The sequence below is a fragment of the Passer domesticus genome, chromosome 25 (assembly GCF_036417665.1).
Source record: "Passer domesticus isolate bPasDom1 chromosome 25, bPasDom1.hap1, whole genome shotgun sequence".
Taxonomy (NCBI): domain Eukaryota; kingdom Metazoa; phylum Chordata; class Aves; order Passeriformes; family Passeridae; genus Passer; species Passer domesticus.
In genome coordinates this window covers 5,208,066-5,220,425 of record NC_087498.1, presented here as the reverse complement: position 1 = coordinate 5,220,425, position 12,360 = coordinate 5,208,066, and the positions used below count along the sequence as shown (strand labels likewise).

Here is a 12,360-nt window from a genome sequence, read left to right as displayed (position 1 = left end):
TCCTGGGCTGCTAGGGGCTGCAGGGCAGGGCAGGACCGAGCCGAGCCGTGCCGAGCCGTGCCGAGCCGTGCCGTGCCGTGCCGAGCCGGGCCGGGAGCGATGCCGCTGCAGACGGAGATCCTGCGAGAGGTCTGGGCTGCCGACAGGTCGGTGCCGGGGGCTGGGTGGGATCCGTGGGGTGGGAGATGTGGGGTGGGATCCATGGGGTGGGATCTGCACTGTGGGATCCACAGGGTGGGATTCATGGGGTGGGATCTATAGGGTGGGATCTGCACTGTGGGATCCACAGGGTGGGATCTCCAGTGTGGGATCTGTGGGTGGGTCATGTCCTGGACACCCCCAGTGTATTCCCCTCTCTCTGCCAGCTCCTTTTTCTCCTGTTTTCAATTTCAGCGCAGTTCAGTGAGCCGTTTAATCACGGTGTTGTTCCTTTGGGGGTTGCTGGGATGGTGCTCACTGATTTACAGAGAGGAAAAGTTTGTTAGATGGGGATCCCCAAATTAAGCTCCTTGCTGTCCCTCCGGCCAAGGCAGAGCCTGTCCTGTGCTCCTGTTAGGAAGGATGGTGTCAGGCAAGCCCGACCCAGACAACACAGGGGGAAATGCTGCTGGAACCAAATAAAAGACTGACCTTTCCCCCTTTACCAGAAGCTGGGGCAATCTCGTGCCCCCAGGGTCTGTTGGGGCTGCAAGCCCTCACCCTTTTGGTTTCTGTGCCCCACAGCCCCAGTGAAGAGCCGGGGAGCCCCCAGCAGCACAAACCCAAACAGGTGAGAGAAAATCCTTCCCCTCCATCCCATGTGCCACCACCCCCTGCTGTGGCTGTCCCCAAGGGCTGGGGACATCAGAGACCCCCAAACCCCCAAGCCCACACCAAGGCCATTTTGGGGCTTCTCTGTTGGGGTGCTGCAGCCTGTGAGGGCATGAGATTTTTGGGAGCCCCCTCCAGAGCAGGTGGGCAGAGACAATTCCACAGCCCTCCCTTCTTTGTGCATCCTTCTGAATCCCCCCTCCATCACTCTGAAGCGCCCCATGAGGAGGGATCCTAGTTCTTAGATAACAATTTAATTAAGCCCCTCAGTTAAGCTGTAAACTGTGACTCACTTTCCCCAGGCCGTGACCCTGAAAGCCAGACCCCCCTTCCCTGCCTTTCACAACAGCCCCCCAGTGCCCCCCAGCACTGGAAGGGTCTCAGCAGCAATTTCATCCACCACCCAATTTAATTTTTCATCAGCAGCTCCTCCTTGAAGGGCTTTGTTAAGTAAGGAGTGGTTGCCCACCCTGCAGCTGCTTAAGGGATTAGGGGGTGCAAAGGAGATTTTCCGTGTGAGCTCATGACACGGAAGAAAGCAGCCAGTTCCCAGCTTCACCACGGAGCCCCCAGCTCCCCCTCCCCAAATTCACACTCCTGGGGTATCACAGGGATCCACCAGGATCCCACTTTTTGCAAAACACCTTCGCACACTGGAGCACGTGGGAGAAGGGAAAGCCCTGCGAGGAGGAAGATGCTGTGCCAGGCAGCAGAAGCCTCAGTGCACCTGGATTTGCTGAGATCACTTTCTGAGAGCCCTGAGCTGACACCCACTCCCCAAATACCTCCTGCCCAGAGGCAGGTGCTGACCCACATGCTCTGTATTTGGTAAATCGGGGTTATTTATAGCCCCAGCTAACCAGGATTAGGTATGCTGTGCCTAATCCTGCTGCTTCCCTGCTCCTGCTGACCTCCTTGCCATGCACAGGAGCTTCTTGTGGCTGTGAGAGCAGATGGAGGTGACAGTCCAGGCTGGCTGCCCCTCCCTGTGTCCCCTGTCCCAGCTCAGGTGCCCAGAGTGGCCACCAGTGCCCAGAGTGGCTCCCAGCCAGGGTCTCTGTGTGATTTGTCCCTCTGTGCTCACACGGTGTCACAGCAGCACCATCACCCATCCCTCAGCTGCAGGGCTGTCCCAGGGCAGGTGTTCTGTCTGTCTGCTAACAGACCTTTGTGTTTCCCTCCCTCTGCCTTCCTCGGGGGGTGCCCCATGGTAAGTGACACTGTGGAAGGTGGCAGTGTGCCCTGAGCTGGGCCAGGGCAAAGCCTGGCTGCATTTCTGGAAGGAACCCAGTGCTGAGTGAGCAGGGGTTCCCTGGTAGAGGGAAAAGGTGTTTGAGGCTGGCACCACCTCTGCAGGGTGAGGGCAGAAGCTGAAGAAGAAGAGGCAGGAGCCCGGGCTGGATCCCGAGGCCAAACCACGGCGGCCGCGGGTGAAGAAGCTGAGTGAGGCAGGGGCTGCAGAGGAGCCCCCAGCCCCGGCACAGGGTGAGCACAGCCCCCCACACCCCGGGGAAATGGGGGAAATGGGGACCCCCACCCTGCACCCGAGGCACTCTCATCGTGGGCATCTCTTGAAACGTGCAGGGGTGAAGAAGGTGAGGAAGAAGAAGGAGGAGAAGGGGGAGGAGGAGAGCGACAAGGACCCCTCCTCCAAATTCACCAAGGAGCCTCGGAAGAAGAAGGAAAGCCTGGCTCCCCGCTCCCAAGTGCCCAAGGGCTCCAAGAAACCCCAAGGTGCGGGGGCAACACCCAACAACCACCCCTGTGCCAGGTCCCAGTAGTGCCGGGGGTGCTCCCAGTGCCTGCTGGGGCTCTGTGGGGTCTATGGGGCTCTGTGGGGCTCTGTGGGGCTCTGTGGGGCACTGCTGGGCTCTGCTGGGGCTCTGTGGGGTTCTGTGGGGCTCTGTGGGGTTCTGTGGGGCTCTGCGGGGCTCTTTGGGGTTCTGTGGGGCTCTGCGGGGCTCTGTGGGGCTCTGTGGGGTTCTGTGGGGCTCTGTGGGGTTCTGTGGGGTTCTGTGGGGCTCTGTGGGGCTCTGTGGGGTTCTGTGGGGCTCTGTGGGGCTCTGTGGGGCACTGCTGGGCTCTGCTGGGGCTCTGTGGGGTTCTCTGGGGCTCTGTGGGGTTCTGTGGGGCTCTTTGGGGTTCTGTGGGGCTCTTTGGGACTCTGCTAAGCTCAGCTGGGGCTCTGTGGGGCTCTGTGGGATTCTCCTGGGTTCTGTGGGGCTCTTTGGGTCTCTGCTGGGGCTCTGCGGGACTCTGTGGGGTTCTGTGAGGCTCTCTGGGGTTCTGTGGGGCTCAGCTGGGGCTCTGTGGGGCTCTGCTCATCCCGGCACAGCTTTTTGCCTAAACCCATCTGCGGACCTGGGAGGATCGGGGATGTGGCGGGGGAGCTCTGCTGGGGCTCTGCTGGGGCTCTGCGCCCGCTGCCTTGGTCGGGGAGCTGGCACCGAGGGGCAGAGGGGGTGACACCCTCCTGGGGAGGTGACACTGCAGCGAGAAGCGGCTCGGCTCGGCTGCGGCCGCGAGAGAGCGCTCCGGCTGCGGCTGGGCACGGCGGGGACAGGGAGAGCCCCGCTCGGCCGGGGACAGCCCCTCCTGGCCGGGGGACCCCGCTGGGGGACCCCGCTGCCACAGCCGGTTGTGCTGGGTGTGCTGGCTGATGCCGCGGTCACCTCCGGGCAGAGCCGGCTGAGGATGAGGAGGATGAGGAAGAGGAAGAAGAAGAGGTGGAGAATAAAAACCCGCCGAAAAAGCTCAAGAAGAAGCTCCCCAAAGAGCCCCTCTCCGGCGGGGGGGAGAAGAAGCTGAAGACGAAGGGTGAGTGCCCAGGGGACAGGGATGGCTTAAGCCCAGCTCTGGGATCTGTCCTTGCTGGAGGAGGGAGGTGCCTTCACTGTCCATGAGGCTCAGGGGGCTGCAGAGCCATCGCCCCCTCCCAAAAATCTCCCCCCAGCTCAGCCCTTCCTGCTGCTCCGACCCTGTCCCCATCACTGTCCCCATCACTGTCCCCATCCCCTGGCTGGCTGCTCATCAGCTCCTCTGTCCCAGCAGAAGACAAGAGTGACCCTGACAGCAAAGCCAAACCTGCCAAAAGCACCAAGAAGGAGCCCATGTCCGTGTTCCAGGTGAAGAAGGAGAAGAAAAGCAAGAAGAAAGGTATGGGATGAACAGCAGGAGTGGCAGCCAGTCCTGCTGCCTGATGGCATCACCAGAATTGTGTGACATGTCCCCCGTGTCCCTCACAGCCGCCACCAGCAGTGATGAGGAGGATGATTCCGACTCCAGCACCAAACCCATTAGGTCAGAGAAGAAGAAAAACCCAGCATCCCTCTTTCAGACTGGTGGGGACCCCCCAAAAGAGAGAAAATCCAAAAAGAAAGGTGAGAGCCCAGCACTGGGGCGTGGTGGGTTCTGGGGGTGCAGGGAGCTTGGCCATGCACAGGGGGTTACAGTCACTGATGTTGGCACTGGTCTGTGCTGAGCTTGATTTTGGGGCTCAGTAGAGTCAGGATTTTCTCCCTCCTGTGTCCCTACCTGTTCCTGCCAGCAGTTCCTCCCAAAGGGGCTGAGAGTGAGGAGGAGACCCCAGAGACCCAGCAGAAAAACTCCAACAAGAAGGGGAAAGCCAAGAAATCAAAGAAGGTACAAAAGACCCCTCAGAGCCCGGGGAACCCCTCAGGGTGGGAGGAGAGCAGCTCTTCCCCTCAGGGCAGGTCAGGAGGATTGCAGCATCCCCCGGTGAGAGCCACCAGAGTGTCCCCAAAGCCACCAGCCGCACAGCCCGGGGGGGATGGACAGCGAGGAGCAATGAGTGGGGAGGGAGGGGGGCTCTGGGGTCACCATCCCCTCTGACGCAGCAGCAGAAGGAGGAGAGGCCGCCGTCCCCTGCCATCGAGGTGGACAACCTGGAGGAGTTCGTGCTGCAGCCGGCGCCGCAGGGCGTGACCGTCAAGTGCCGGGTGACACGGGACAAGAAGGGCATGGACAGGGGGCTGTACCCCACCTACTACCTGCACTTGGACAACGACAAGAAGGTGATTTGGGGTGGGGGCGTGGAGGCATCCATCCCAGAGAGCAGCCTCAGGGTTTGGGGGATGCTCGCCTCGCCCCCCTGTGCGTCCGGAATGAGGCTGCTCCCCTGTCCTGCAGCTCCCGTGGGTGGTGCCTGGGAGGATGAGCTAACAGTGGCTCGAGAGCCGTGCTAAAGCTGGGCTGGGCTCAGCCCCTCCTGCCCTGTAATGCAGACAGTGTTTTGGGGATCATCTTCATGGCTTGCTCAAGGTCATGGCAGTGACTTGTTGGGGGACAGCAGTGACAATGTGCCATTCCCACATGGTGCCACTGCTCTACCAGGTGTTCCTCCTCGCTGGGAGAAAGCGTAAGAAGAGCAAAACCTCCAACTACCTCATCTCCATCGACCCCACTGACCTGTCACGGGGCGGAGAGAACTTCATTGGGAAGCTGAGGTAGGAGCAGAGCTGGCACCCCAGTTTGGTGGCACCCCGTTTCTGCAGCACCCTCTTCCCACTCCATGACTTACAGCTGTCCCAAGCCATGGCTGGCGCAGACAGGAGGTTAAATTCAGCATTTCCCACTGCCGTGTCTGACCTGAGGAGTGGTGGGGGGCTGAGAGGGGAAAACAAGCTTGGCCGGTTCCTCCCAGCAGACAGGTCACGGCTGGAAAAGGCACCTGGCAAGTCCCAGCCCGCCCTGCCAGCGGCCACACAGCAATGCTGGGGGTCCCCGTGGTGGCAGCACCCTGTCACACCCCGATTTGGGGGCTCCTTGAACCCAAGAAAATCACTGGAGGGTGGGAAGGTCGGCATTGGCGGGGAGCAGCACCGTGGGTTTGCAGCCAGACCAAAACCGAGGCTGTGCCTGGAGAGAGGCCACAGAGGGGGCACAGGGGACTTGGTGGCATCAGCCACGGCCACGTGCCACCCTTGCAGATCCAACCTGATGGGGACGAGGTTCACCGTGTTCGACAACGGCGCCAACCCCGACAGAGCCAACGCTGACTGGTCCAACGTGCGGCAGGAGCTCTCGGCCGTGGTCTACGTAAGAGCAGCACACAGGGACCCCCTTCCCGCCTCTCCCGGGCAGGGAGACAGGGCTTCCCACCCTGCCCCCCTCCACTGGGGCTGGCAGACGTGTGGGGTGGGCTGGAGCCACCCCTGAGCCCGCGTTCAGCCCCCGTGGGAGGCTGTAACCCGTGGTGGTGGCTGGTTTTAGGGACGGGGTTTGTCTTGTAGGAGACCAACGTTTTAGGGTTCAAAGGCCCCCGGAAGATGACTGTCATCATCCCTGGCATGAATGCTGACTGTGAGAGGGTGCCCATCCGGCCCCGGAATGTAAGTCAGGGGCCAGACTGGGAGAAATTCCTTGGGAGGTGGATTTGCTGGGCACCACCTTGGATTTTACCCATCTTGGGGCACTGAGAGGCTTTCAGGTGTCCCTGAAATTCAAGGTGTTTCCTGGAGGTGGGAGACACGGTGTCTTTTCCCCCATAATAGATCCCATTTCCAGCTGGGTACTGTTACAGAACATACCCCAGGATGCCACAGGAGGTGGCAGGGCTCTGCAGGGGTCACCCCAACTCTGCTCCCCTCCCTCTCTTGCCCCTCCCCAGGACAACGACGGGCTCCTGATGCGATGGCAGAACAGGAACATGGACAACGTGATCGAGCTGCACAACAAAGCCCCAGTGTGGAACGACGAGACCCAGTCCTACGTCCTCAATTTCCACGGCCGGGTCACCCACGCCTCCGTCAAAAACTTCCAGATCGTGCACAGCAGTGACCGTAAGCTGGGACAGGGCATAGGGTGGGGGGCACTGCCCCATGAGCTGGCCCCAGCACCCAGTGTTTTTGCTGAAGTTCAGTTTTTTCGTGCTCTGGAGTCCTGCCTGCCTTTGCTGGAGCTGGGATGAAGCCAGGCAGGTCTCCCTGCAGGAGCTGCCCCTGGGCCCTGGCACTGGCAGGGGCAGGGTGTGGGGCTCCTATTGCCAGGCAGCTCTAGGGCAAGGACAGATCCTGCGGGGTGCTGAGCCCCCAGCACACTCCAGCCACCCACGCAGCCCAGAGCACTGTCCCCAGCGCCCTGGCAGGCTCACCGAGCCTCGGGGACAGTCCCTCAGGGGTGGCAGCAGCTCTGCCTGGATGCGGCTGCTCGTCACCTGTCCGGCGCAGTCAGAAGCCCTTGGCCTCCGGGGTGTTGGGTTACGGGACAGAAAAAGCCTCTTGAGGGCCCCTGGTTATTTTTACAGATTTCCTGTCACCCGCCCTCCAGCAGCAGCAATCCCACGGTCGGGGGGGTGGGGTGAGTGGGGTCCCTGTCCCTTTGGGGGGCTGTGGCACCCAGAGGGAGGGTTGTGCTGTAGGCAGATGGCAAAACGCTGCATTTCGGTGATCTGTGCTGCAGCACGGGCTGAGCTGGGCCGGGGCTGCGTGGGCAGCTCCTTTTGGCTCGCTGGGGACAGGCAGAGGCAGGCTGGGCGCGCAGGTGACAGCCGGTGGCTCGCCCTCTCTCCCGCAGCTGACTACATCGTGATGCAGTTTGGGCGGGTGGCGGACGACGCCTTCACCATGGACTACAACTACCCCCTGTGCGCCCTGCAGGCCTTCGCCATCGCCCTCTCCAGCTTCGATGGGAAGCTGGCCTGCGAGTAGCACCGGGACCCCGGGGCTGCCGGGACCACCGGGACCACCGGGGCTGCTCCTGCAGCCCCGTCCTGTTCCGCTCCCTGCACTTCCACCTTCTTGCAGTCACGGCTGTTCCTGGCGTGCTTCAAGGCACCTGGTGCCCACCGAGTGCTGTGGGGTGATCACCCAGCTGCAGCCACCCTGCCCCTCCAGGCAAATTCGGGGCAAATCGCTGGGCTGGGGTGATGGCAGGGCCAGGCTGGAGGTGTATTCATATTCAGCAGATGAGGCTGACTGCAATCCCTGTCTCATCCCGTTGGACTCAGATCCCGGAAATTCATCCACCCTCCCCCCGCTTTTTTTTTTTCTTCTTTTGGGTTTTTTTTTTTTGGTTTTTTGTTTGTTTATTATGGTCTATACTCAGTCTCCCATTGAGAAGGGGGTAGGTGGTCTCCTCACTTTGTATCTCCTCATCCCTGCCCACATGCAGGTGGGCTCTGCCTGAGCTCCCAGCTAAAGCCCCCGTCCCAGCTCGTTGCCCATTAAGCACAAAGCCCCTCTTTTCCCCCATTTTGCCCTGGTGTGAGTGAATGGCTGGTGCCCACGGTGTGTTTGTACCCACTGGGTCTCACCTGACTGCCCAGAAATTGCTGGGGATTTGGGGCCCTAAGCAGCAGCCTGGCACCGGCAGCACGCGGGCACGTGCCGAGGGGTGACAGTGCCAGCAGGGGAGGGCTGGCAGGCACGTGAGGCAGAGCTTGCATTGCTGGCAGGTGGCCCAGCTGCCAGGAGAGACCTGGAAGAGAAAACTCAGGGTGCACCAGGAAGCAGTGGAGTGACTCATGAGGTGTGGTGTGGTGCTGAGTCACGCTCAGCACCCAGACGGGCCCTGCTGAGCCCCCCCTGCCCTCAGCCCTCGCTGCCCCTTCACCCCGGGATGCCCCTCCAGGTGTCCCCACAGCTGCCTCATGGTGCTCTCTGCCCATGAGAGGTGGGGGACAGGAGGTGCCAGCCCCTGTCAGCAGGTGCTGGAGAGAGGCAGCTCGCTGGGAGCAGGACAGCTCATGCCCCCAGTTTCACCAGTTATGGGGTGAGGATTTGGCTGCGCAAACAAATCTGATTAATTCAGTGGTGAGAAAAAATGGGGACATGCCAAGGAACCTTGAGATGCCATCCTCAGCTCTCTGGTGCTGCTTCTCACCTGCTCAGCTCACACACTGACTCCAGAACTGTGTGAGATTCCCTCCTTGGGACACAAAGGGGTCGTTCCCCCATTCTGGGGGTGAAACGAGCCCCCCAAGTCAATGCAGCTGAGAGGCAGCTGCAGCAGAAAGGCTGAGGAGCAGATGGATGAGATGGAGGTGATTGTGCAAGAGGGATGCTCATCCTCTCTGGGCAGTGTTGCAACATCCCCGTGGGCTGAGCCTGGAGCCTGGAGCTGAGGACAGATGACAGTGACAGGGGACCATGAGCCGCTGGACCACTGGTGAACATCTGCCCCAGTGGCTTTGCAGATGGGAGTGGAGATCTTCCCCAGCTGTATGAATCTGGGCTTCACGATTCTTGGGCAGATGCTCGTGGTGGGGCAGGCAGAGGTGGACAGCTTGGGGACAAGCCAGCCCACGTGGGACATCATCCATTCCCCACACAGCGAGCTCAGAGAACATCTTGTGAGCTGAAGGGAGAACCAGCCACAGCAGTTCCCTGACGAGGTATGGCCAGCAAATGTGGGGAAAGCAGGAGCTTTCTGCCCAAATCCAGCCACAAACCCAACATCTGTTTGAAATCGGGACGAGCTCAGCTAACGGTTGAGCTCATGCTTGTCCCCATTTCCTCCAGTGCAAGGAGAAAAGAAGCAGCCTGGTGAGAGAGAGGGGTTTGTGCTCCCCAAATTCTGGCTGCTGTTATCCCAGCTGCTCCCCAGGTTGATTCTCCATCCCCTCACCCAAAAAGTTTCCATTTGCCCACTGTTGCTTGCAAACCCTTCAGGTTCAGCAAAATCCCTGTCACGGGTGTCCCTTGAGTGTCACCCGATGTCAGAGCAGCCACTGCCTCAGCCGCCCACCCGAAATCCCTTCCACAAACCCTCTAACGCAAACCAACTGCGGCAGAAGGAACAAACGAAAACAATTTAATAGGGCGATGGATCCTCGGGCCCTTTGTTTGCGCTGGCTGTTAACACCAGAGGAGATGAGGGATGGAAGCAGTTGAAATGTGTATCTGCTTTGGCCGGCGGAAAGTGTGACGGATGCGCCGGCAGACCAATGGCTGAGGATGCTGGGGTGTGCGTGGGTGTGAAAGGAATGCTTGCTGCAAGAAAAGATAAAAAAAAAAAAAAGAAGAAAGAGCCTTATCAATGGTGTTTGAGTCCAAAGTCTGTGTATTCCTTAGAGAAAGGGTTTCCTCAATCCCCGGGGATGATGTTTTCCCTGCAGTGTGAGATTTGAGGTTTGTGAAGGTTCGTTTTAGGGGTGCTGGTGCTGTAGGTGTAGATTTAACCCCACAAAGTGTTCATGCAGGGGCACAAGCGTGGCCAGTGGCCAGAGGTGACTGTCGTCAGCTCCTCAAGGGAACCTCCTGGGAAATGAGTTTTATTTTTGCAGAGGTGCTTATAAGGCAAAGGGGAGGAAAAAAATAAGGCCCCACCTCACTGCTGACAGCACATCCTCACCAGGAGCAGTGTCACTGCAGTGCTGGTGGCTCTCTCCGTGGTTCATCCCCTGCTGATGAGGGCAGAGGTGCTGAGCAGGATGGTGGATGTGGGGGCTCTTCTCCAACCTCTGGCTTCTCCCTCTTCCACAGACCCCTGGGGTTTGGGGGCTCCGTGCAGCCAGCTCTGAGCCCTGCTCTCCTGGGGAGGCTGACAGATATTTCTGTGGGTTCCAGGTGGCAAATGCCCCGCTGGGCAGGCAGCCTGAGGAGGGAGGGAAGGGCTGGTACCTCCTGGGGCTGTGGGTGGGGAATGTCCTTGTCCAGCAGTGGAAGGGCTGGAGATGTTTGGATCCCAGCGAGCTGCCATGGCCCCAGCCCTGGGCGATCTCTCTCCAGCTTTGAAGTGGCAGAACTTTAATTAATTAAAGAAGTGATTGCAATGAGGTGTTCTCGTCTTCCTTCCCCCTCCCCTTCTGTTTATTTGGTGACATTTTTTAGAGGGAAAGGCAGACGTTGCTGGCTGGCTCAGCTGTGGCTTTGCACGATGGGCTCCTCCATGCAGCAAGCGACAGGCGGCAATGGGAACGCCAATATTTTTCAACTGCTTTTTAAAAGGAGTAATTTTTTAATTAGTGAATCCATTCTGGAGAAGTGTTGGAGTTTTACAATGTTGTAGCTGTTCTTGGTGTGTTGCCTAGACTTGGATGTTCTGGCCATAAGAAAATATTATTTATGGCGTTGTAGCTTGCAGCTCTTTTATATTATAATTTGAGAAAGGAAGTTGCTGTTCCCACCAGTGGACAAAAAAATAGCAGGAACAAGGACTGTGGACTTCTGAAGGAGGAAAATAAATAAAATTTAAGAGGCAGAATGGAAACAAACCACTGTGCCAGCCTTGAATCTTTGGACCTCTGAACAAGCTCATCCCAGCATCGCTATCTGTTGTAGCCAGACCCCTGCCCCAATGGCAAGGCCAGAGCAGCAGGGACCCCCTCAGCACTCCCCTGCTCAGTGTTACATGTGTTCCTAAACATTTGTGGATCAGGCTTTTTATTCATGGGCTAATGCACACTTGTTTGCTCATGCCTTACTCAGCCTAAACTCCTATTGAACTCAATTAAGGCTGTCATCTCCAGGAGCACTCAATGTCATTTTTGCCCAAGTAAGGGATGAGTAACGAGGCTCTGAACAGCCCTTGGAGAATAGCAGCCATTTTGTTGCAGTTTTTGGTCCAGATTTCTTACAAGTTAGCAGCAGGCCAAGGGTGGAAGAATGCGATATGGCTTTATGAATCACACACAATTGCTGAATGCGCTGGATGCTGCAGAGCCTGTCACTTCACGGACTGAAGCATTGGCTGTCTTGTCCCAAAACGCTCAAATACAACCAAGCTCATGATGAAAATTAGAAAAATATGTTTCTGGAAGGAATGGGATGCAAAGAACATCCCTTCTCCCAGCAGGGCGCTGGCAGGATCCCTCACCCTGATTTATCTCTGGGGGTTTTGGGTACTGGGGCACAGGCCTGTGGCGTGTGCTGCCCCAGTGGCACCGGGGCTTTTGCCCCTTTTGGGGCTGCAGTTGCTGATGGTCAGGCTGGGTCGTGGCCAGGGATTTGTATGTGATCAGCTCGCTGTGGCTTAGCACATTACCACCCATCAGCTCGCTCAGAGGAAGTGACCACGGCGTGGATCCTGGCTGAATTCCCTTGAGAAATCCCAACGGTGTGGGCTGAATTCCCATGCTGGGCACCACGGGGTGGGTGTCTGGGAAAAACGGGGTGTCTGCAGACTGGTGGGAGGCAGGGGACTGAGTGTATGTGTGTGTGTGTGAGGATGAGGAGAGGGATGAGGGTGTCAGGATGGGAAGGAAGAGGAGGATGAAGATGTGTGGCAGGGCACTACAGCGTGCAGACAGTGAAAATGTGCAGAAGGGGACAGAGGTGAGCCCAGGGACGCCGGTGAGTGAAGGGGGGCGGGAATGAAGAGTGGGCACAGAGGATGATGAAGATGTGCAGAAGGGGATGAAGGTGTGCACGGGTGACCCTGCCTGGCTGCGGACGGGACACGACAAGACGGGCCAGCAGCACCTTCATGCCCCAAGGCCGCATCCCAGAGCCGCATCCCGGGAATTCCGGAGGGAGAAGGAGGAAGAGGAGGAAGGCGAGGAAGGCTCATAGAGGGCGCTCCCATAACCCGGGCCGGGCCGAGCCGAACTCTAGGGCTGCCTTTTCCCAAAAAATAAACCTCCCTGTGGAA

General features: G+C 58.8%; 1 protein-coding gene across 1 annotated transcript; it reads left to right on the top strand.

Moving 5' to 3' along the window:
- Nucleotides 1-722: 722 nt before the first annotated feature.
- TULP1 (TUB like protein 1) lies at nt 723-7,843 on the top strand. The gene is made up of 13 exons (XM_064398937.1): nt 723-769; nt 2,178-2,295; nt 2,395-2,544; nt 3,493-3,627; nt 3,862-3,966; nt 4,056-4,190; nt 4,361-4,452; nt 4,671-4,844; nt 5,164-5,276; nt 5,760-5,868; nt 6,063-6,161; nt 6,440-6,611; nt 7,345-7,843. The coding sequence occupies exons 5-13, from the start codon at nt 3,921-3,923 to the stop codon at nt 7,476-7,478; spliced, it is 1,074 nt and encodes a 357-aa protein (XP_064255007.1). The 5' UTR covers nt 723-769; nt 2,178-2,295; nt 2,395-2,544; nt 3,493-3,627; nt 3,862-3,920; the 3' UTR covers nt 7,479-7,843.
- The last annotated feature ends 4,517 nt before the right edge of the window (nt 7,844-12,360 follow it).